This window comes from Ylistrum balloti, unplaced genomic scaffold, assembly GCF_031769215.1.
Source record: "Ylistrum balloti isolate Yb309-2 unplaced genomic scaffold, AGI_CSIRO_Ybal_v1 Utg372016, whole genome shotgun sequence".
Taxonomy (NCBI): domain Eukaryota; kingdom Metazoa; phylum Mollusca; class Bivalvia; order Pectinida; family Pectinidae; genus Ylistrum; species Ylistrum balloti.
Window position 1 is genome coordinate 25,955 of NW_026782978.1, and position 21,994 is coordinate 47,948.

The window sequence follows — 21,994 nt, forward strand, 5'->3', positions numbered from 1 at the left end:
CATCTCGTACACCGGTATTAGTTATTGTTTTTCTCTGCTGTATAAAATGACTTGCGTAAGTCTACCAGAAGGGTAATACATTGTATCAGGCTTATATAAGCGATAAAGTATTGTCGGTACCTACGCGCTTGTATCTAGTAGTTTGTCCATTAGACGTATTAGATTTTTGGCCATCCCCTACTTTCACTTGAGCCGGAAGTATTCTGTAAAATGGCTACCGCAACATTATCTAATGGTATCACGCCTACCAAACTTCAGAAGCATTTTCAATTCCGACAGATCACTTCCATACACAATTTTCGACCAGTTGGAGCGCAGAATGGGATTGAATGCAAACGATTTTTGTTTCGGTCATCTCGACCAGATTTGCTCCATGCAGACGAAGTCGAAGAGTTCATGGATTTGGGAATCAACAGCATTATCGACTTACGTTCTCACCAGGAGTTTTTGTTCGTTGACGGAAACAAATACTTACAGAAAAAAGGCTTGTATACGACATGCATTGTTGACTTACCGAAAAAACGAAATTACAGACCAGCAGAAGAAGTTTCATATACTGTAAACAGGGACTTGATGAGAAATGAGAATGGTTCAAGCGCACGTAATCATTATTTGATAAATTTCTATGAGAAGGAATATATAATTAGCATAATCAAAAGAGCACCCTGGTATGCGAAAATCTTGTCAGTTTTTGTCTTTCTCTTTGATGTGATATTCCGGACACATTTCTACTACTTGGTGCGATTGTTTGCATATTTTGTACTAAATCCAGCAGGACTAGCCGGGACCTACATTGATATCTTGGAGTTAAGTCAGACTAGCATTTGTGCAGGTAATGACGAAGAGAATGGGGAATTGTTAGAGCTAGTCTCACAGTTGTTATTTATCAATCTGTATTTTTTATTTTATTTCTTTTTGATTCGTCAGAGATATATCACTCTTACTACATAGTCCAAATTGTTCTGATGTTTTATTGGTCAGTGTATATATTGTTCATTTTATTGGTCAGTGTACATATTGTTCATTTTATTGGTCAGTGTACATATTGTTCATTTTATTGGTCAGTGTATATATTGTTCATTTTATTGGTCAGTGTATATATTGTTCATTTTATTGGTCAGTGTACATATTGTTCATTTTATTGGTCAGTGTACATATTGTTCATTTTATTGGTCAGTGTATATATTGTTCATTTTATTGGTCAGTGTATATATTGTTCATTTTATTGGTCAGTGTATATATTGTTCATTTTATTGGTCAGTGTACATATTGTTCATTTTATTGGTCAGTGTATATATTGTTCTGATATTTTATTGGTCAGTGTATATATTGTTCTGATGTTTTATTGGTCAGTGTATATATTGTTCTGATGTTTTATTGGTCAGTGTATATATTGTTCTGATGTTTTATTGGTCAGTGTATATATCTTCTGATGTTTTATTGGTTAGTACCTAATTCAATCTACTGTATCCAGACCAACTTAAAAAAATTAATGGAATTTCGGAATAATTTGGACTACTGACTACATTATAGGTGCAGTTCAATATACCGTACATTGTTTGCCCTATTCAGCCCCATTTGACTGAGTAGAAAGTTAAAAGTGGTTGAAGATATAAGTCTGAACCCTCCTTAATTTCTTAGTTATTTACAATGTCTATGGAAGGGGCTTTATGAATTCTAAATATATACTATAGACGTAGAAATATTTGCAAATGAATGTTAACTTAAGTTCAAAAAGAACATGTATTAATAATGCTTTGATTTTCAAATTTTCTCCCTTGGTGGTTCCCCTATATATTTTGAGGTCTCTCTAAAATTGGATATAAGGAGACTTCAGCTGATGCTTCATTAAAAAGGTCAATGTCAAATTCTGAATATTCAAGAATGTTTCAGCAAAAAGAAATTGATTATCATCTCAACTACAAATGATTTAATATTCTATTATAATGAAATATGTCAGAACATTCCTTCAGTGTATGGAATCCCTATATGAGTAAATATATTGATCTAATTGAAAAAGTCCAGAGGCAAGCTACCAAGATGATACCTGGTTTTAAAAACATGACATATACAGGGCGCTTGCAGAGACTAAATTTACCAACCCTGAAGCACGCGAGGAGACCTAATAAATGCATTCAAGATTGTAAAAAACTTTTGTGATCCTAGAGTGATTAGCAATATGTTTCAGTGCGATATGAGTAGTGGAACAGTCTCCCTTAGGATGTAACAGATTCATATGATGTCATTAAGTTTGAAATCAGTCTAGATGAATATTGTAGCCATAATAACATAACTTTCAATTTTTAGTTTAAATGTTGCTCATTGATACAGGAAGTATCCTAAAAATGTAATGTGTTGTATGTACTGATATAGATATAGAGGCCTATGGCCTGCATCCATAATATATCCTATACAATCCTATTGAATTAAATGTTATTTCCAGCTTTGAAGCTCCTGACAAAGAAGGAGAACCTGCCAGCTCTCATAAACTGTGCCCATGGAAAAGACCGTACTGGAATCACCTCAGCTTTGATCCTCCTATTACTCGGCGAGACAATAGAAAATGTCATTGAGGATTATACTATGTCAGAGGTAATACACTGAGAAAAAATGTCATCATCTTTAATATGTAAAAAAGCAGAGCCTTGAATAAAGTGTAGCATTTGCTTACTTACATATGTGTAATTACTGAATGGGCTGAAGTGACAATAATATGCTGATAGGGATTCAAATGCTTTGACTGTGAAAATATCAAAACTATAGTTTGCCGCAGTTTCTCCACTTGCTTGGAGATTATTTCTCAATGGAATGCAGCTTCCAGTTTTTGACCATCACAAAATGATGGCAACACATATGGGAAGGGAGGTAAGTATGTCAAGTCTCTTATTTCATTCCCATAATTTAGTTTTTAAAAGTGCTACACCTAAGCACCACATTTGCCCGAGAGCAATGCTCTTAATAAAACTAATACACATTCTACATGTATATGAACTTATAATCTTTATTCATCTGAATTTTAAAGCTAAAGTCTGACAGTTTAGTTTAAGAAATTGTCAAAAAAAATGATGATGCCTTCCACTATAGAATTAGTTGTCAGTCCATGGCTTAGATGGTTATCTTCAGGGAAGTAGAGACTGACCAGGGTAATGAAATGTCAGATCAGGTTAATGAATTGTCTGATCAGGGTAATGAATTGTCTGATCAGGGTAATGAAATGTCTGATCAGGGTAATGAAATGTCTGATCAGGGTAATGAAATGTCTGATCAGGGTAATGAATTGTCTGATCAGGGTGATGAAATGTCAGATCAGGGTAATGAAATGTCTGATCAGGGTAATGAAATGTCTGAGCAGGGTAATGAAATGTCTGATCAGGGTAATGAATTGTCTGATCTGGGTAATGAATTGTCTGATCAGGGTAATGAATTGTCTGATCAGGGTAATGAAATGTCTGATCAGGGTAATGAATTGTCTGATCAGGGTAATGAAATGTCTGATCAGGGTAATGAATTGTCTGATCAGGGTAATGAAATGTCAGATCAGGGTAATGAAATGTCTGATCAGGGTAATGAAATGTCAGATCAGGGTAATGAAATGTCTGATCAGGGTAATGAATTGTCTGATCAGGGTAATGAAATGTCAGATGAAGGTAATGAAATGTCTGATCAGGGTAATGAATGTCTGATCAGGGTAATGAAATGTCAGATCAGGGTAATGAATTGTCTGATCAGGGTAATGAAATGTCAGATGAAGGTAATGAAATGTCTGATCAGGGTAATGAAATGTCTGATCTGGGTAATGAAATGTCAGATCTGGGTAATGAATTGTCTGATCAGGGTAATGAAATGTCAGATCTGGATAATGAATTATCTGATCAGGGTAATGAATTGTCTGATCAGGGTAATGAATTGTCTGATCAGGGTAATGAAATGTCAGATCAGGGTAATGAAATGTCAGATCAGGGTAATGAATTGTCTGATCAGGGTAATGAAATGTCAGATCTGAGTAATGAATTGTCAGATCAGGGTAATGAAATGTCAGATCTGGGTAATGAATTGTCTGATCAGGGTAATGAAATGTCAGATCAGGGTAGATAAGGGTAATGAAATGTCTGATCAGGGTAATGAATTGTCTGATCAGGATAATGAAATGTCTGATCAGGGTAATGAAATGTCAGATCTGGGTAATGAATTGTCTGATCAGGGTAATGAATTGTCTGATCAGGGTAATGATTTGTCTGATCAGGGTAATGAAATGTCTGATCAGGGTAATGAAATGTCAGATCTGGGTAATGAATTGTCTGATTAGGAAAATGAAATGTCAGTTTCATTTCAGTAATAATTACCATAACTTTAGTATGCAAATACAGTAACTACACCCATCTTTGTATCCCAACAACAAAAGATTCAAAAGAAAAACAATCCCGCCCTCCCTACGATCCATGAGCCATCACGGCAGGAACGCAGAGTGATCTCCCTTCCTCTTACCTTTATGGCTGCCGACGAGTGCGGAGGTGTCTGAGCTAAGTGCTTTTCTTACTCCTTCTCTTCATACTGCCATTGTCGTTTGAGTATATTGTTACTCTATAAGTGTTCTATAAACACATCTCCCAACTTATATTGTGAAATTAAGTATTGTCATTTGTTTATTTTGACCGTATTTCTGTCCGTTTTTTCCTCCACGTATTCGAGTGCGTGACTACTTGTCTCGTTGCTCGGATTTGCGTGAAGTTGGAATTTGTTTTCTTGCTGCTTTGTTGGCCGTGTTGTACGACCGTTTTATTTATGCAGTGCAATCTTGCTGCGTATGGTAGGCTTTGTGCTCTCGTTCATAGTTTTTTGATTGTTCGAGAACTTCGTTTCCGGCCGTGTTTTTCCTCCACGTGTTCGAGTGCGTGACTACTTGTCTCGTCACTCGGATTTTCGTGAAGTTGGAATTTGTTTTCTTGCTGCTGTGTAGGCTGTTTTGTACAACCATTTTCTTTTTTGCAGCGCAATCTTGCTGCGTATGGTAGGCCTTATGCTCTCATTTGTAGTTTTTTGATTGTTAGAAAACTTTGTTGTCCTTGTTTTCATTGTTACGATTTTTTATTGTTTCAATGATGGGGGATGGGGGGGGTCGTTGGTGGGGGCCGCTTTGACTCCGGAACTGTGCCTTCGGGTATAGGGTCAGGTTCCACAGACTTTTTGTCAGGATCGTCTGAGACTTGAGTTCACTAATCCCGGTGTCAGCGTGGGCTCTGTTTTCCCACCCTCACAGGCTTCTGGCTCTAGGACTTTCCGCCCCAGTCCAGATTTCCCAGTGCAGGGTTTCCCAGGGGGGTTTCCCACAAGGGTTTGGGGCTTCAGGCTAGGAATCCGGTTTCCGGTCTCCCTTTCCCCCGGGCTCAGGGAACAAGGGTGCCTGCTGGCACTTATTCCTGGGTCGCCCAGGCCAACCTGCGGATGGTTTTGGGTACCAACAGTTACTCAGCAGTTATGGGCTTAGCCCGTACATGTCTGAGTTTCCACCTGGTGGGAGTGGTGGTTCATCCTGGTTCTTTGGACAGGGTGTCCAGCCCCAGACTAGGGCAGACCATCTTAGCCAGTTCTGGGGTCACTCCCGCCCCGCTGGACTGTTCCCATTCCCTCAGGTGTTTGGGTTTTACCCCATGGGTCTTCACTCGTGGAACCCATAGGGGTTGGTCTCTCCTCTAGGAGATGTTATAGCAGTGCGAAATCCTCCCAATGTTCTGCTACTTCGGGGGCCTTGTCCTGTAAAGGTTTGCTGGACCTTAAGGACTTCCGCCTCCAGCGCGGACCCTTCAGTCTCCTGTTCCCAGGGGTCGGCTTCGGGTCTCTGACCCAAGCCTACAGCTACAGCTGTTAGATGCGCTGCGTCTAAATGCCATATAGAGGAGTTCCCCTCTCCGGAGATGGCTCCTCTGGCGGCCCCTGTTCCTCCCAAGGGGACTTCAGTCCAAATTGAGAGAGATGGACGTCGAGGGTGCTGGTTCGGCAGAGGAAGACGATGTCATTCATCTTTCTCCTGGGTCAAGAGGGTTCCCAAGGGGAAGATGGCCCTGAAACTGCTGAAGCCGAGGCTCAGCATGTACTTTCGGGGATGCGGGTCCTCCAGGCCAACATCTCCCAGATTCTCAGGGCGGAGGTTTGCCCACCGCCTCAGCATCGTCGGCGCCTGAATCAACCATCCTTCTGGGTTCCCTGGTGGCTCCTCGGGCTTCCCTTCGCTCAGAACGGTCTCTGCCAGAAGGCACTATCATGTCTTCGGTTCTGGCCAAGGCCCGGGCTCCGGTTCTAGAGAAGGACTCCTCCTCTACCCGCGCTCCCGGGTTTGCCGGTCTGCAGCTCAGTGTTGGTGATTTGCCACACATGATGGGCAGCTGGCCTCTCAACCAGCACAGCTGGAGTTGAGACAGCTGGCTGCCTGGCACGGCAAATCAGTGGACCAGGTGGTGCGCGATCCCAAAGAGCACCACAGGATGGAGAGAATGTTGCACCTCTCCATCCAAGTTCTGTCATACATAGACTTCCTGACAGTTTGTCTATACAGGGTATCCGATTTGCCTGAGTGTTGGTTATCCGAGACAGAACAGCCGACATACAGGACACGGCAGCCTTGCAGGTTTCTCTGCCCGTCAATGCTGTGTTGGCTAGGTGGTTTTCAGTTCTGAAATTCAGCCCAGTCCAGTAACCCTACTGTTTCCGCTTGTTGATTGCTCCCTTCTAGGGCTCTACCCTGTTCAGGGGAGCACTTCCTTGGGTTCAGAAGGATATGAAGGAGGACTCTGTCGCCTCAGCTCTTCTGGTGAAGAGGTTTCAGGCTGAGAAGGCCAGTGCCTCGCAGGGGTCAGCGCCTCTTAAGAAGAAGGTAAAGTCTTCGGCTGCTCAGTTTTCTGCACAGCCCAAGTCCCAGCCTCACTTCAACGGCAACAAGGGGAAGGGTAGGAAGGGTAAGAAACATCCTGGGGGCAAGAAGAAGGGTTCCTGACTATTTCTGCTTCTTGGCCGCGAAAGGCGAAGGGTATGGCCGGGTGGACGGCGGTTCTTCTGTTCCAGGCTCATGTCCTTCTCCTGCAGGCTCTGGGTGGGCAGATGATTCGCTGGTCTGGCAGGGGCTCGATCTGCCCCATCCGGAACTCCCTGTGGGCGGACGTCTCTCTGCTTTCCTTCCCCAGTGGCAGGATATTACGGATGACGCTTGGGCTTTTGTCGGTGGTCAGGGAAGGTCTAGGTATTCCCCTTCTTCAGGATCCGTCATTCGCCTCCTGGCCGTTTTTTCTTTCCTCCTCCAGGGGATTCGGAAAGGGCTCGGGTGCTCCAGGAGGAAGTAGGGACCATGCTGCCAAGGCAGCGATGCCCTTTGGGCTCACGACAGCTCCTTTGGTGTTCACCAAGTTGCTGCAGGTGGTTTCCTTCACTCACGCAGAATAGACGTCCACATCTATTTCGACGACTCCCTCATGCCTCTTTTGGTGTGGGAATCGCTAGTGAAGGACACTCGTCTGGTCCTGAAACTCTTGCTCAGAGTCAGCTTCATTCCTTCCAGAGAGAAGTCAGAGGTTCCTTCATCTTAGGACTTCGTCTTCCTGGGGAACCATTTTGACATGGTTCGCGGCTTAGCCCTTCCACCTCACTTGTCCAGGTATATTGGTTCCTCAGTTTTCTGGGGTATTTCAACTCCCTGGCAGATGTGGTCCCCCCTAGGGAGGCTTCACATCAGACCTCTCCAGGTGTTCCTCCTGTCCAACTGGGTTCCATCATCCAGGAGGCCTGGATCCCGCTTACCCAGTCGGTCAGGGAGTTCTCTTGCTGGTGGACCATTTAGGAGAACGTTTTCCACGGGTTGCCTCTGACCAAGCCTATCCCCTCTATGATCCTGTTCATGGATGCGTTCATGACAGGAATGGGAGCTTACCTCGACGGCCAATGCCGCTCAGGGGAGTGGTCTGGCGAACAGCTCTCGGAGCACATTAGTGTACTCGAGATGCCCTCTCCATCCGCATCCTTCTTCTCTGCCAGGACATGCAGTTGACCATAGTGGTCAAGCATCTTCCTGGCAGGCTGAATGTGTTGGTGGACACTCTCCAGGCGCTGCCAGCCGGTGTTGACGGAATGGCAGCTGTGTCCCTTGATTTTCAAGGGGAATTGTCAGGCGTGGGACAGACCTATTATAGACCTGTTTGCCACTTCCCTGAACAACCAGCTCTGCTAACCTTCGTCTCCCCGGTCCCAGACCGTAAGATGTGGGCTGTGGACGCCGTTTCTCTGGACTGGGAAGGGACGTATGCATATGCATTCCCTCCCTTCAACCTGGTGGGCAGGGTGCTACAGAAGTTCTGGGAGCATCACTGCTCCTTGCAAGCTTGGTTTCAGGAGCTCTTGTCGTTTCTGGTAGAAGAGCCCTTGGCTCTCCCGACCAGACCGAATCTCCTTTGCCAGCCTTGGCCCAGAACGACACACTCTTGACCAAAGATCCTCCACCTTCACGCGTTGAGGCTATCTCTGGAAGCCACGCCAAGGCAGGCTTTTCTCAAGAGGTGTCAGATTGCATTGAGCGATCAATCAGGGCTTCCTCTTCTGCCGTCTGCCAGTCACGTTGGATGATCTTCTGTGATTGGTGTGTCGGCAAGGAGGCTTATTCGTTCGAAGCCTCTGCATTTGATTGCGGACTTCCTAATCTCTCTGTTTAGGTACCGCTATCTGCCACCTGGCACTATTGCTGGCTATCGTACAGCTATTGCCAGAGTTCTTACTTGTTATGGCAGGAAGGAGATAGGTTAGTCCTCCTCTCTTTCTGCCCTAATCAGAGGCTTTGCTCTGGATAGAGTTGTTTTTAGCGAAGCATCAGGTTCCGGGGTTCTCGCCCGATCCCATCAGGATCCTGGCTGTGACTAGCTCGGAGGAGCGAGATAGGTTGCTTTGTCCTTGTCAGGCTCTTAGGTTTTATCTTGATAAAACCAGGGGGCGGGGCTCTCGATTCTGTCTGTTTTTGCCCATCAAACAGGGACAACGAGAAATCTACTCCCAGTCGGTTTCCAGGTGGGTTTGCCAGGTGATTTAGTATGCTTACGAGCATTTTGATGATCTGGCTCGGGCGAGAGCGAAAGCGCGGTCTCACGAGGTCAGGGCCCTTGCTTCATCCTGGGCCCTTCTCTCAATGGGTCCTCCTTTCAGGAGGTCATGTCTGCAGCATTCTGGCAGGGCAGGGATACCTTCACAGATTTTTATCTGCGATCCCTAGCTTCCCACTCAGAAGGCCTGTATTCATTGGGACCTTCGGTGGTGGCATAGTCTGTGACTGGGCCTCCTTGTTAGCCCCTGGGCATGTCTTTCCGTACAGCGGCATGTAGGTACACCTGCTCTTTCACGGAGAGGTCCCTTCCTTCTCTTTGGCACTCTGTTCTACTACTTTGGTTGTGCTGAAAGGGCTGCCTGGCTTCTAGTCACCACTACGGTAAGACGAATTCGCATACTAAAGTTATGGTGATTATTACTGAAATGAAATTAAGGTTTTTTAATGTAAAACCAATTTTCATGATGTAATACTTACCATAACTTTATGGAGTCCCACCCTATCCTCCCCTCTTCCTTATCTGCCTGGCTGCCCCTCTGTGGGGTATGCCATAAAGGTTATAAGAGGAAGGGAGATCACTCTGCGTTCCTGCCGTGATGGCTCATAGATGGTAGAAAGGGCGGGATTGTTTTTCTTTTGAATCTTTTGTTGTTGGGATACAAAGATGGGTGTAGGTACTGTATTTGCATACTACAGTTATGGTAAGTATTACATCATGAAAATTGGTTTTACATTAAAAAACCTCAAATTGGGGTAATGAAATGTCAGATCTGGGTAATTAATTGTCAGATCTGGGTAATGAATTGTCAGAACTGGGTAATGAAATGTCAGATCTGGGTAATGAATTGTCAGATCTGAGTAATAAATTGTCAGATCTGGGTAATGAAATGTCAGATCTGGGTAATGAATTGTCAGATGTGGGTAATGAATTGTCAGAACTGGGTAATGAAATGTCAGATCTGAGTAATGAATTGTCAGATTGGGTAATGAAATGTCAGATCAAGGTAATGAATTGTCTGCTCAGGGTAACAAAATGTCTGATAAAGATATGATGAAATGTATAATCAGGGTTATGAATAGTCAGAAAATGTTGATCAGTAGTCAGAATTGTGAAATGTAAGATCAGGATGGAATGTCAGATCAGGATGGAATGTCAGATCAAGATGGAATGTCAGATCAGGATGGAATGTCAGATCAAGATTGAATGTCAGATCAAGATGGAATGTCAGATCAGGATGGAATATCAGATCAGGATGGAATGTCAGATCAAGATGGAATGTCAGATCAGGATGGAATATCAGATCAGGATGGAATGTGAGATCAGGGTTAAATGTCAGATTAAGATGGAATTTCAGATCAGAATGGAATGTTAGATCAGGGTTAAATGTCAGATCAAGATGGAATGTCAGATCAGGATGGAATGTCAGATCAAGATGGAATGTCAGATCAGGATGGAATGTGAGATCAGGGTTAAATGTCAGATTAAGATGGAATTTCAGATCAGAATGGAATGTTAGATCAGGGTTAAATGTCAGATCAAGATGGAATGTGAGATCAGGATGGAATGTCAGATCAAGATGGAATGTGAGATCAGGGTTAAATGTCAGATCAAGATGGAATGTCAGATCAGGATGGAATGTCAGATCAGGATGGAATGTCAGATCAAGATGGAATGTCAGATCAGGATGGAATGTCAGATCAAGATGGAATGTCAGATCAGGATGGAATGTAAGATCAGGATGGAATGTCAGATCAGGACGGAATGTCAGATCAGGATGGAATGTCGGATCAGGGTGAAATCACGCTAAGTAACATACATGATAACTGTATAGGTGGAGTTCCTTGAAGAGAGATTGATGCCTATCTTGGGCTGAGAAACATACATTATAACTGTATAGGTGGAGTTCCTTGAAGTGAGATTGATGCCTATCCTAGTGTTACTGCATTTCTTAGCAGGATAGTAATACCAGTATGTAACAAATCTTTATTGTTTGTATGTTGTGATTGTATAGTTAATTGATATATATACTTTTGTTCTTCCATAATGAATTTTATAGAAGGAGCTGGCGGCAATAAAACCACGACTTCATGATGAAATCATCAAAAGATTCAGCTTTGATGAGTCGTTCCTGTATGCTAAGCAGGGAACTTTAAAAACTGCTCTCAAACACATCAATGACAAGTGAGTCTTATATGAAGACCTTCACTGATGATAAAAAAGTTTGTAAAGTATCAAGATAAGAACTTCAACATTTATCAATGAAATGACTATGTAGCTTTCTTTCAACAATTGGAATTTGTCATGATACGTCACAACATTCATGCATATTTTAAAAAGTCAAAGGTCAAAAATTGACAAAACTTCAAACACAATTTGATTGTAATTGCAGCTGATTTTAGTGAATGTGGAAATTTTTTGAAAATGATATTTGTTATTTTCATATAAGTAAATTGACTTGCTTTGCTCTTAGACCGAGTGAATTGATCAGATCAAACTGTTATAAGATGCCTAAGTACAAACAGTATTGAATTTGAGTAACATAAGTAACAGTTTGTAATGTGGTCCAATTTGAATCCTTTGAAAGCCAATGTCATAAATGTATTTCTAAGCATAAAATATTGCTAGTATTTCAGTCAGTTGTTATCTATTTCCATAAACCAAACCTTTTTTTCTTTTGTTTTTAGGTCATCTGACCCAATTAGTCATGATGACTTATAGCCATCATGCTTCGTCAGTCGTTTTCTGCCGAGGGCAAACTTTTGACATTTTAAACTTCTTGTTATGTTCCACCAGTGGAATTGAGCTCAAACTTATTTCTGAACAAGTGTTGTTATTTTTCGGGTAGGTCTGAAATCCAAGATTGCCACCATCTTGAAAAAAATATTCTTGGTAACGTTTCATTCAAAGTAGAAAAAATAACCTTCTCCCTGCTGAAAGGTTTTGTAGTCAGATGACCGTTAAATCTCGTGGGCTTCTTGTTTTTTTCAAGAAATTGTATTCAGAGTTTTAGTCACCATAAATCAAGGTTGCATTCCTCACCTTAAAGACCAGCTTAGGTTTTTTTTTCCATGTTATATTTCCATTCAGGGGAGATCCTGAAAAAAAGGAAAACTTGTAAAAAGGAAATTCATTTTAAAAACAAACAAATTTTGATATTAATACTTATAGGTATGGTTCTGTGGAAAACTACTTGGAATCAATTGGATTCAGCCGTAGTGAGCAGCAACATCTACGTGAAAACCTGGGATACAGAACGAAATTTATAGCTGATACATTCAACTGATTCAAGTTCTGTGTTTTGAGATGTCTTTAGAATTATCATCTTCAGTAAATCCATGTTCAATTGAACAAGACACAATGTTAATTGTCTTTTATCATTTCAGTGACATTTTTTATTTGGCTGCTAAAGATTATTTATCTACATATATGTATTATACAAAATTACTTTTTGAGGAAGTTTGCAAGGAAACACTTCCCTTTATAGAAAAATACATGAAATCAATAAACAAATTAAAACCTAAAATTAATTCCTGATTACAGTAATATCTAAATTCTCTGATAAACTCTTGATTACAGTAATATCTAAATTATCTGATAAACTCTTGATTACAGTAATATCTAAATTCTCTCATAAACTCTTGATTACAGTAATATCTAAATTATCTGATAAACTCTTGATTACAGTAATATCTAAATTCTCTGATAAACTCTTGATTACAGTAATATCTAAATTCTCTGATAAACTCTTGATTACAGTAATATCTAAATTCTCTGATAAACTCTTGATTACAGTAATATCTAAATTCTCTGATAAACTCTTGATTACAGTAATATCTAAATTCACTCATAAACTCTTGATTACAGTAATATCTAAATTATCTGATAAACTCTTGATTACAGTAATATCTAAATTCACTCATAAACTCTTGATTACAGTAATATCTAAATTCTCTCATAAATACTTGATTACAGTAATATCTAAATTCTCTGATAAACTCTGGAATACAGTAATATCTAAATTCTCTCATAAACTCTAGATTACAGTAATATCTAAATTCTCTCATAAACTCTTGATTACAGTAATATCTAAATTCTCTGATAAACTCTTGATTACAGTAATATCTAAATTCACTCATAAACTCTTGATTACAGTAATATCTAAATTATCTGATAAACTCTTGATTACAGTAATATCTAAATTCACTCATAAACTCTTGATTACAGTAATATCTAAATTCTCTGATAAACTCTTGATTACAGTAATATCTACATTCACTGATAAACTCTTGATTACAGTAATATCTGAAGTTTCTCATAAACTCTTGATTACAGTAATATCTAAATTCTCTGATAAACTCTTGATTACAGTAATATCTAAATTCACTCATAAACTCTTGATTACAGTAATATCTAAATTATCTGATAAACTCTTGATTACAGTAATATCTAAATTCACTCATAAACTCTTGATTACAGTAATATCTAAATTCTCTGATAAACTCTTGATTACAGTAATATCTACATTCACTGATAAACTCTTGATTACAGTAATATCTGAAGTTTCTCATAAACTCTTGATTACAGTAATATCTGAAGTTTCTCATAAACTCTTGATTACAGTAATATCTAAATTCTCTCATAAACTCTTGATTACAGTAATATCTGAAGTTTCTCATAAACTCTTGATTACAGTAATATCTGAAATTCTCTCATAAACTCTTGATTACAGTAATATCTAAATTCTCTCATAAACTCTTGATTACAGTAATATCTAAATTCTCTCATAAACTCTTGATTACAGTAATATCTAAATTCTCTGATAAACTCTGGATTACAGTAATATCTAAAATCTCTCATAAACTCTTGATTACAGTAATATCTAAATTCTCTCATAAACTCTTGATTACAGTAATATCTAAATTCACTGATAAACTCTTGATTACAGTAATATCTAAATTCTATGATAAACTCTTGATTACAGTAATATCAAAATTCTATGATAAACTCTTGATTACAGTAATATCTAAATTCTATGATAAAGTCTTGATTACAGTAATATCTACATTCTCTGATAAACTCTTGATTACAGTAATATCTAAATTCTCTCATAAACTCTTGATTACAGTAATATCTGAAGTTTCTCATAAACTCTTGATTACAGTAATATCTAAATTCTCTCATAAACTCTTGATTACAGTAATATCTAAATTCTCTGATAAACTCTTGATTACAGTAATATCTAAATTCTCTCATAAACTCTTGATTACAGTAATATCTAAAGTTTCTCACAAACTCTTGATTACAGTAATATCTGAATTCACTCACAAACTCTTGATTACAGTAATATCTAAATTCTCTGATAAACTCTTGATTACAGTAATATCTGAAGTTTCTCATAAACTCTTGATTACAGTAATATCTAAATTCTCTGATAAACTCTTGATTACAGTAATATCTAAATTCTCTGATAAACTCTTGATTACAGTAATATCTAAAGTTTCTCACAAACTCTTGATTACAGTAATATCTGAATTCACTCACAAACTCTTGATTACAGTAATATCTGAAGTTCCTCATAAACTCTTGATTACAGTAATATCTGAAGTTTCTCATAAACTCTTGATTACAGTAATATCTAAATTCTCTTGATTACAGTAATATCTAAATTCGCTGATAAACTCTTGATTACAGTAATATCTAAATTATCTGATAAACTCTTGATTAAAGTAATATCTGAAGTTTCTCATAAACTCTTGATTACAGTAATATCTAAATTCTCTGATAAACTCTTGATTACAGTAATATCTAAATTCGCTGATAAACTCTTGATTACAGTAATATCTAAATTCTCTGATAAACTCTTGATTAAAGTAATATCTGAAGTTTCTCATAAACTCTTGATTACAGTAATATCTAAATTCTCTCATAAACTCTTGATTACAGTAATATCTAAATTCTCTGATAAACTCTTGATTACAGTAATATCTAAATTCTCTGATAAACTCTTGATTACAGTAATATCTAAATTCTCTGATAAACTCTTGATTAAAGTAATATCTAAATTCACTCATAAACTCTTGATTACAGTAATATCTAAATTATCTGATAAACTCTTGATTACAGTAATATCTGAAGTTTCTCACAAACTCTTGATTACAGTAATATCTGAATTCACTCACAAACTCTTGATTACAGTAATATCTAAATTCTCTGATAAACCCTTGATTAAAGTAATATCTACATTCACTGATAAACTCTTGATTACAGTAATATCTAAAGCTGTTCAAGCAAATACCTGAAATAACTACAGAGTTGGCTAAAGATGGTACTGATATTACAACAGTTTCATGTAGCACTTTTGATCACGTATGGAATTTACATGTATTCTATCATTTTTGCAAATTAGTTTTTTTGGCGGTAAGGTTTAATGCCCTCTGAAATAGCTAAAATATCAACACAATAAAAACAACCATTGATAACATCATACATTTGTAAAACATAAAAACTAGATAATAATTCATTGGTTTTAACTTTGTGTTATTTCTACGTCTTGTATGCTTATTCTGTTTTAGCAATGATTTACTAATAGGATTTCTTATTGAAACTTTATGTGAACATGATAGTCACTTAAGCCTTGTAAATGTCATTACAAGAACCTTACCCAATTGTTTGTACTAAGACAATATGCTGTGTACCAAATAAATTTGCAACCCCTTAATTAGAGATATTTCCTTTCGTCAAAATTTCATTTCTAATAAAGATGTTTGAGGAACATTCATTGGTTCCACAGATCACTTGTCAGGGACCACAACCACTTCATTGCAATGTTATTGCCTGTTGTCTAAATTTCTTGTCTGGTACATAACTTTGCTTTTAACTAATGAGATTTGGTTTCTACCTTGTTTTTACTAAGACCATGTACAGCGTACCAAATGAAGGATCTGCACTTTCTTAGTTACAGTGTTATTGCCCTCTTTTTGTATCTGGAACATAACTAAGCTTTCATTTAAGGGATGTATACATTTGCCATACTATAATGTGCAGTGTACCAAAGGCAGTGTCTGCAAATCTTTCAATACAAGATTACTACTCATTGCTAAAATTGTGTTTCCAATAAAGTCGTTTTTTGGGAGCATTCATCAATTTCACCGATACTCATGTTAACAAGGCTGGCATATCAGTGAAGTAGAGGTAATACTTTAGAAATATCTTTCCTTGTTTTTGTTATGGTTCATTAAATCATTGGTGTATAAAAATGTGTATTTTATACTTGATGATGTCATCAAAGAAAATCACTCTGATGTCAGAAAGTAACATCATTCTTATGTCATACAGGATCATCACTCTGATGTCATAAAGGATCATCACTCTGATGTCATAAATGAACATCACTCTGATGCCATAAAGGATCATCACTCTGATGTCATAAAAGAACATCATTCTGATGTCATAAAGGATCACTCTGATGTCATAAAGGATCATCACTCTGATGTCATAAAAGAACATCATTCTCTGATATCATAAAGGATCATCATTCTGATGTCATAAAAGAACATCACTGATGTCATAAAGGATCACTCTGATGCCATAAAGGATCATCACTCTGATGTCATAAAAGAACATCACTCTGATGTCATAAAGGATCACTCTCTGATGTCATAAAGGAACATCATTCTGATGTAATAAAGGAACATCATTCTTTGATTTCATAAAGGATCATCATTTTGATGTCAGGAAGTAACATCATTCTTATGTCATACAGGATCATCACTCTGATGTCATAAAGGAACATCATTCTTTGATTTCATAAAGGATCATCATTTTGATGTCAGGAAGTAACATCATTCTGATGTCATAAAGGATCATCACTCTGATGTCATAAAAGAAAATCACTCTGATGTCAGAAAGTAACATCATTTTGATGTCATAAAGGAACATCAGTCTTTGATATTATAAAGGATCATCATTCTGATGTCGGGAAGTAACATCATTTTGATGTCATAAAGGAACATCACTGATGTCATTCAGGAATATTCTGATGTTATGAAGGAACATCACTGATATCATAAAGGATCATCACTCTGATGTATCACTTTAAAGGAACATCACTCTGATGTCATAAAGGAACATCATTCTGATGTCATAAAGGAACATCACTCTGATGTCATGTCATAAAGGAACATCACTCTGATGTCATAAAGGAACATCACTCTGATGTCATAAAGGATCATCACTCTAATGTCATGAAGGAATATCGTTCTGATGTCATGAAGGAACATCATTCTGATGTCATAAAGGAACATCACTGATATCATAAAGGATCATCACTCTGATGTAATAAAGGAACATCATTTTGATGTCATCAAGCAACATCACTCTGATGTCATTAAAGAACATCATTCTGATGGCATAAAAGAACATCACTCTGATGTCAGAAAGTAACATCATTCTGATGTCAAAGAATCATCACTCTGATGTCATAAAGGAACATCATTCTGATGTTATGAAGGAACATCACTGATATCATAAAGGATCATCACTCTGATGTCATAAAATAACATCACTTTGATGTCATTAAGATCACTCTGATGTCATAAAGGATCATCACTCTGATGTCATAAAGGAACATCATTCTTTGATTTCATAAAGGATCATCATTTTGATGTCAGGAAGTAACATCATTCTGATGTCATAAGGAACATCACTCTGATGTCATGAAGGAACATCACTGATATCATAAAGGATCATCCCTCTAATGTCATAAAAGAACATCACTCTGATGTCATAAAGGATCATCACTCTAATGTCATAAAGGAATATCATTCTGATGTCATGAAGGAACGTCACTGATATCATAAAGGATCATCACTCTGATGTAATAAAGGAACATAATTTTGATGTCATAAAGGAACATCACTCTGATGTCATAAAGGAACATCACTCTGATGTCATAAAGGAACATCATTCTTATGTCATATTCTGAATAAAGGAACATCACTCTCTCATCATTCTGATGTCATAAAGGATCATCATTCTGATGTCATAAAGGAACATCATTCTGATATCATAAAATAACATCGCTGTGATGTCAGAAAGTAACATCATTCTGATGTCATAAAGGATCATCACTCTGATGTCATAAAGGATCATCACTCTTATGTCATAAAGGAACATCACTCTGATGTCATAAAGGAACATCACTCTGATGTCATAAAGGAACATCACTCTGATGTCATAAAGGAACATCATTCTGATGTCATAAAGGAACATCATTCTGATGTCATAAAGGAACATCACTCTGATGTCATAAAGGAATATCATTCTGATGTCATAAAGGATCATCACTCTGATGTAATAAAGGAACATAATTTTGATGTCATAAAGGAACATCACTCTGATGTCATGAAGGAACATCATTCTGATGTCATAAAGGAACATAATTTTGATGTCATAAAGGAACATCACTCTGATGTCATAAAAGAACATCTGATGTCATAAAGGAACATCATTCTTTGATTTCATAAAGGATCATCATTTTGATGTCAGGAAGTAACATCATTCTGATGTCATAAGGAACATCACTCTGATGTCATTCAGGAATATCATTCTGATGTTATGAAGGAATATCACTCTGATATCACAAAGGAATATCATTATGATGTCATGAAGGAACATCACTGATATCATAAAGGATCATCACTAATGTCATAAAGGAACATCACTCTGATGTCATAAAAGAACATCACTCTGATGTCATAAAAGATCATCACTCTTATGTCATAAAGGAACATCACTCTGATGTCATAAAGGAACATCACTCTGATGGCATAAAAGAACATCACTCTGATGTCAGAAAGTAACATCATTCTGATGTCAAAGAATCATCACTCTGATGTCATAAAGGAACATCATTTTCTGATATCATCAAGGATCATCATTCTGATGTCATAAAGGAACATCACTCTGATGTCATAAAAGAACATCACTCTGATGTCAGAAAGTAACATCATTCTTATGTCATACAGGATCATCACTGATGTCAAAAAGGAACATCATTCTGATGTCATAAAGGAACATAATTGTGATGTCATAAAGGAACATCACGCTGATATCATAAAGGAACATCACTCTGATGTCATAAAGGAACATCATTCTGATGTCATAAAGGAACATCACTCTGATGTCATAAAGGATCATCACTCTGATGTCATAAAGGAACATCACTCTGATGTCATAAAGGATCATCACTCTGATGTCATAAAGGAACATCACTCTGATGTCATAAAGGATCATCACTCTGATGTCATAAAAGAACATCACTCTGATGTCATAAAGGATCACTCTGATGTCATAAAGGAACATCACTCTGATGCCATAAAGGATCATCACTCTGATGTCATAAAAGAACATCACTCTGATGTCATAAAGGATCATCACTCTAATGTCATCAAGGAATATCATTCTGATGTCATGAAGGAACGTCACTCTGATGTCATAAAGGAACATCACTCTGATGTAATAAAGGAACATAATTTTGATGTCATAAAGGAACATCACTCTGATGTCATAAAGGAACATCACTCTGATCTAAATGATCATCATAAAGGAATCATCACTCTGATGTCATAAAGGAACATCACTCTTATGTCATAAAGGAACATCACTCTGATGTCATAAAGGAACATCACTCTGATGCCATAAAGGATCATCACTCTGATGTCATAAAGGAACATCACTCTGATGTCATAAAGGAACATCACTCTGATGTCATAAAGGAACATCACTCTGATGTCATAAAAGAACATCACTCTGATGTCATAAAGGAACATCACTCTGATGTCATAAAGGAACATCACTCTGATGCCATAAAGGATCATCACTCTGATGTCATAAAAGAACATCACTCTGATGTCATAAAGGAACATCACTCTGATGTCATAAAGGAACATCACTCTGATGTAATAAAGGAACATCATTTTGATGTCATAAAGGAACATCACTCTGATGCCATAAAGGAACATCATTTTCTGATATCATCAAGGAACATCACTCTGATGTCATCAAAGAACATTCTGATGTCATAAAAGAACATCACTCTGATGTCATAAAGGAACATCACTCTGATGTCATAAAGGAACATCATTTTGATGTCATCAAGGAACATCACTCTGATGTCATAAAAGAACATTCTGATGTCATAAAAGAACATCACTCTGATGTCAGAAAATAACATCATTCTTATGTCATACAGGATCATCACTCTGATGTCAAAAAGGAACATCATTCTGATGTCATAAAAGAACATCACTCTGATGTCATAAAGGATCATCACTCTGATGTCATAAAGGAACATCACTCTGATGTCATAAAGGAACATCACTCTGATGTCATAAAGGAACATCATTCTCTGATATCATAAAGGATCATCATTCTGATGTCAGGAAGTAACATCATTTTGATGTCATAAAGGAACATCACTCTGATGTCATAAAGGACATCATCATGTCTGATGTCATAAAAGGAACATCACTCTGATGTCATAAAGGAACATCACTCTGATGTCATAAACTCTGATGTCATAAAGGATCATCACTCTGATGTAATAAAGGAACATAATTTTGATGTCATAAAGGAACATCACTCTGATGTCATAAAGGAACATCATTTTGATGTCATCAAGGAACATCACTCTGATGTCATAAAAGAACATTCTGATGTCATAAAAGAACATCACTCTTATGTCATAAAGGAACATCACTCTGATGTCATAAAGGAACATCACTCTGATGCCATAAAGGATCATCACTATGATGTCATAAAAGAACATCATTCTGATGTCATAAAGGATCACTCTGATTTAAGAAAGGAACATAATTTTTATGTCATAAAGGAACATCACTCTGATGTCATAAAGGAACATCACTCTGATGGAACATCACTGATGTCATAAAAGAACATCACTCTTATGTCATAAAAGAAAATCACTCTGATGTCAGAAAGTAACATCATTCTTATGTCATACAGGATCATCACTCTGATGTCATAAAGGAACATCATTCTTTGATTTCATAAAGGATCATCATTCTGATGTCAGGAAGTAACATCATTCTGATGTCATAAGGAACATCACTCTGATGTCATTCAGGAACATCACTCTGATGTCATAAAGGAAATCATCAATAAAGGAACATAATTTTGATGTCATAAAGGAACATCACTCTGATGTCATAAAGGAACATCACTCTGATGTCATAAAGGATCATCACTCTGATGTCATAAAGGAACATCACTCTGATGTCATAAAGGAATATCATTCTGATGTCATGAAGGAACATCACTGATATCATAAAGGATCATCATTTTGATGTCATAAAGGAACATCACTCTGATGTCATAAAGGATCATCACTCTAATGTCATAAAGGAACATAATTTTGATGTCATAAAGGAACATCACTCTGATGTCATAAAGGAACATCACTCTGATGTCATAAAGGAACATCATTCTGATGTCATAAAGGAACATCACTCTGATGTCATAAAGGAACATCACTCTGATGTCATAAAAGAACATCATTCTGATGTCATAAAAGAAAATCACTCTGATGTCAGAAAGTAACATCATTTTGATGTCATAAAGGAACATCATTCTCTGATATCATAAAGGATCATCATTCTGATGTCAGGAAGTAACATCATTTTGATGTCATAAAGGAACATCACTCTGATGTCATGAAGGAACATCACTCTGATGTCATAAAGGAACATCATTTTGATGTCATAAAGGAACATCACTCTGATGTCATAAAGGAACATCACTCTGATGTCATAAAAGAAAATCACTCTGATGTCAGAAAGTAACATCATTCTTATGTCATACAGGATCATCACTCTGATGTCATAAAGGAACATCATTCTTTG

At 37.6% G+C, this 21,994-nt stretch overlaps 1 protein-coding gene across 1 annotated transcript; it reads left to right on the forward strand.

The window, feature by feature from the left end:
- The first annotated feature begins 210 nt into the window (after positions 1–210).
- On the forward strand, positions 211–12,357 carry LOC132564143 (uncharacterized). Its single transcript, XM_060228823.1, has 4 exons — positions 211–832; positions 2,444–2,592; positions 11,131–11,255; positions 12,243–12,357. Exons 1-4 carry the CDS (start codon positions 211–213, stop codon positions 12,355–12,357), a joined length of 1,011 nt encoding a protein of 336 aa, XP_060084806.1.
- The last annotated feature ends 9,637 nt before the right edge of the window (positions 12,358–21,994 follow it).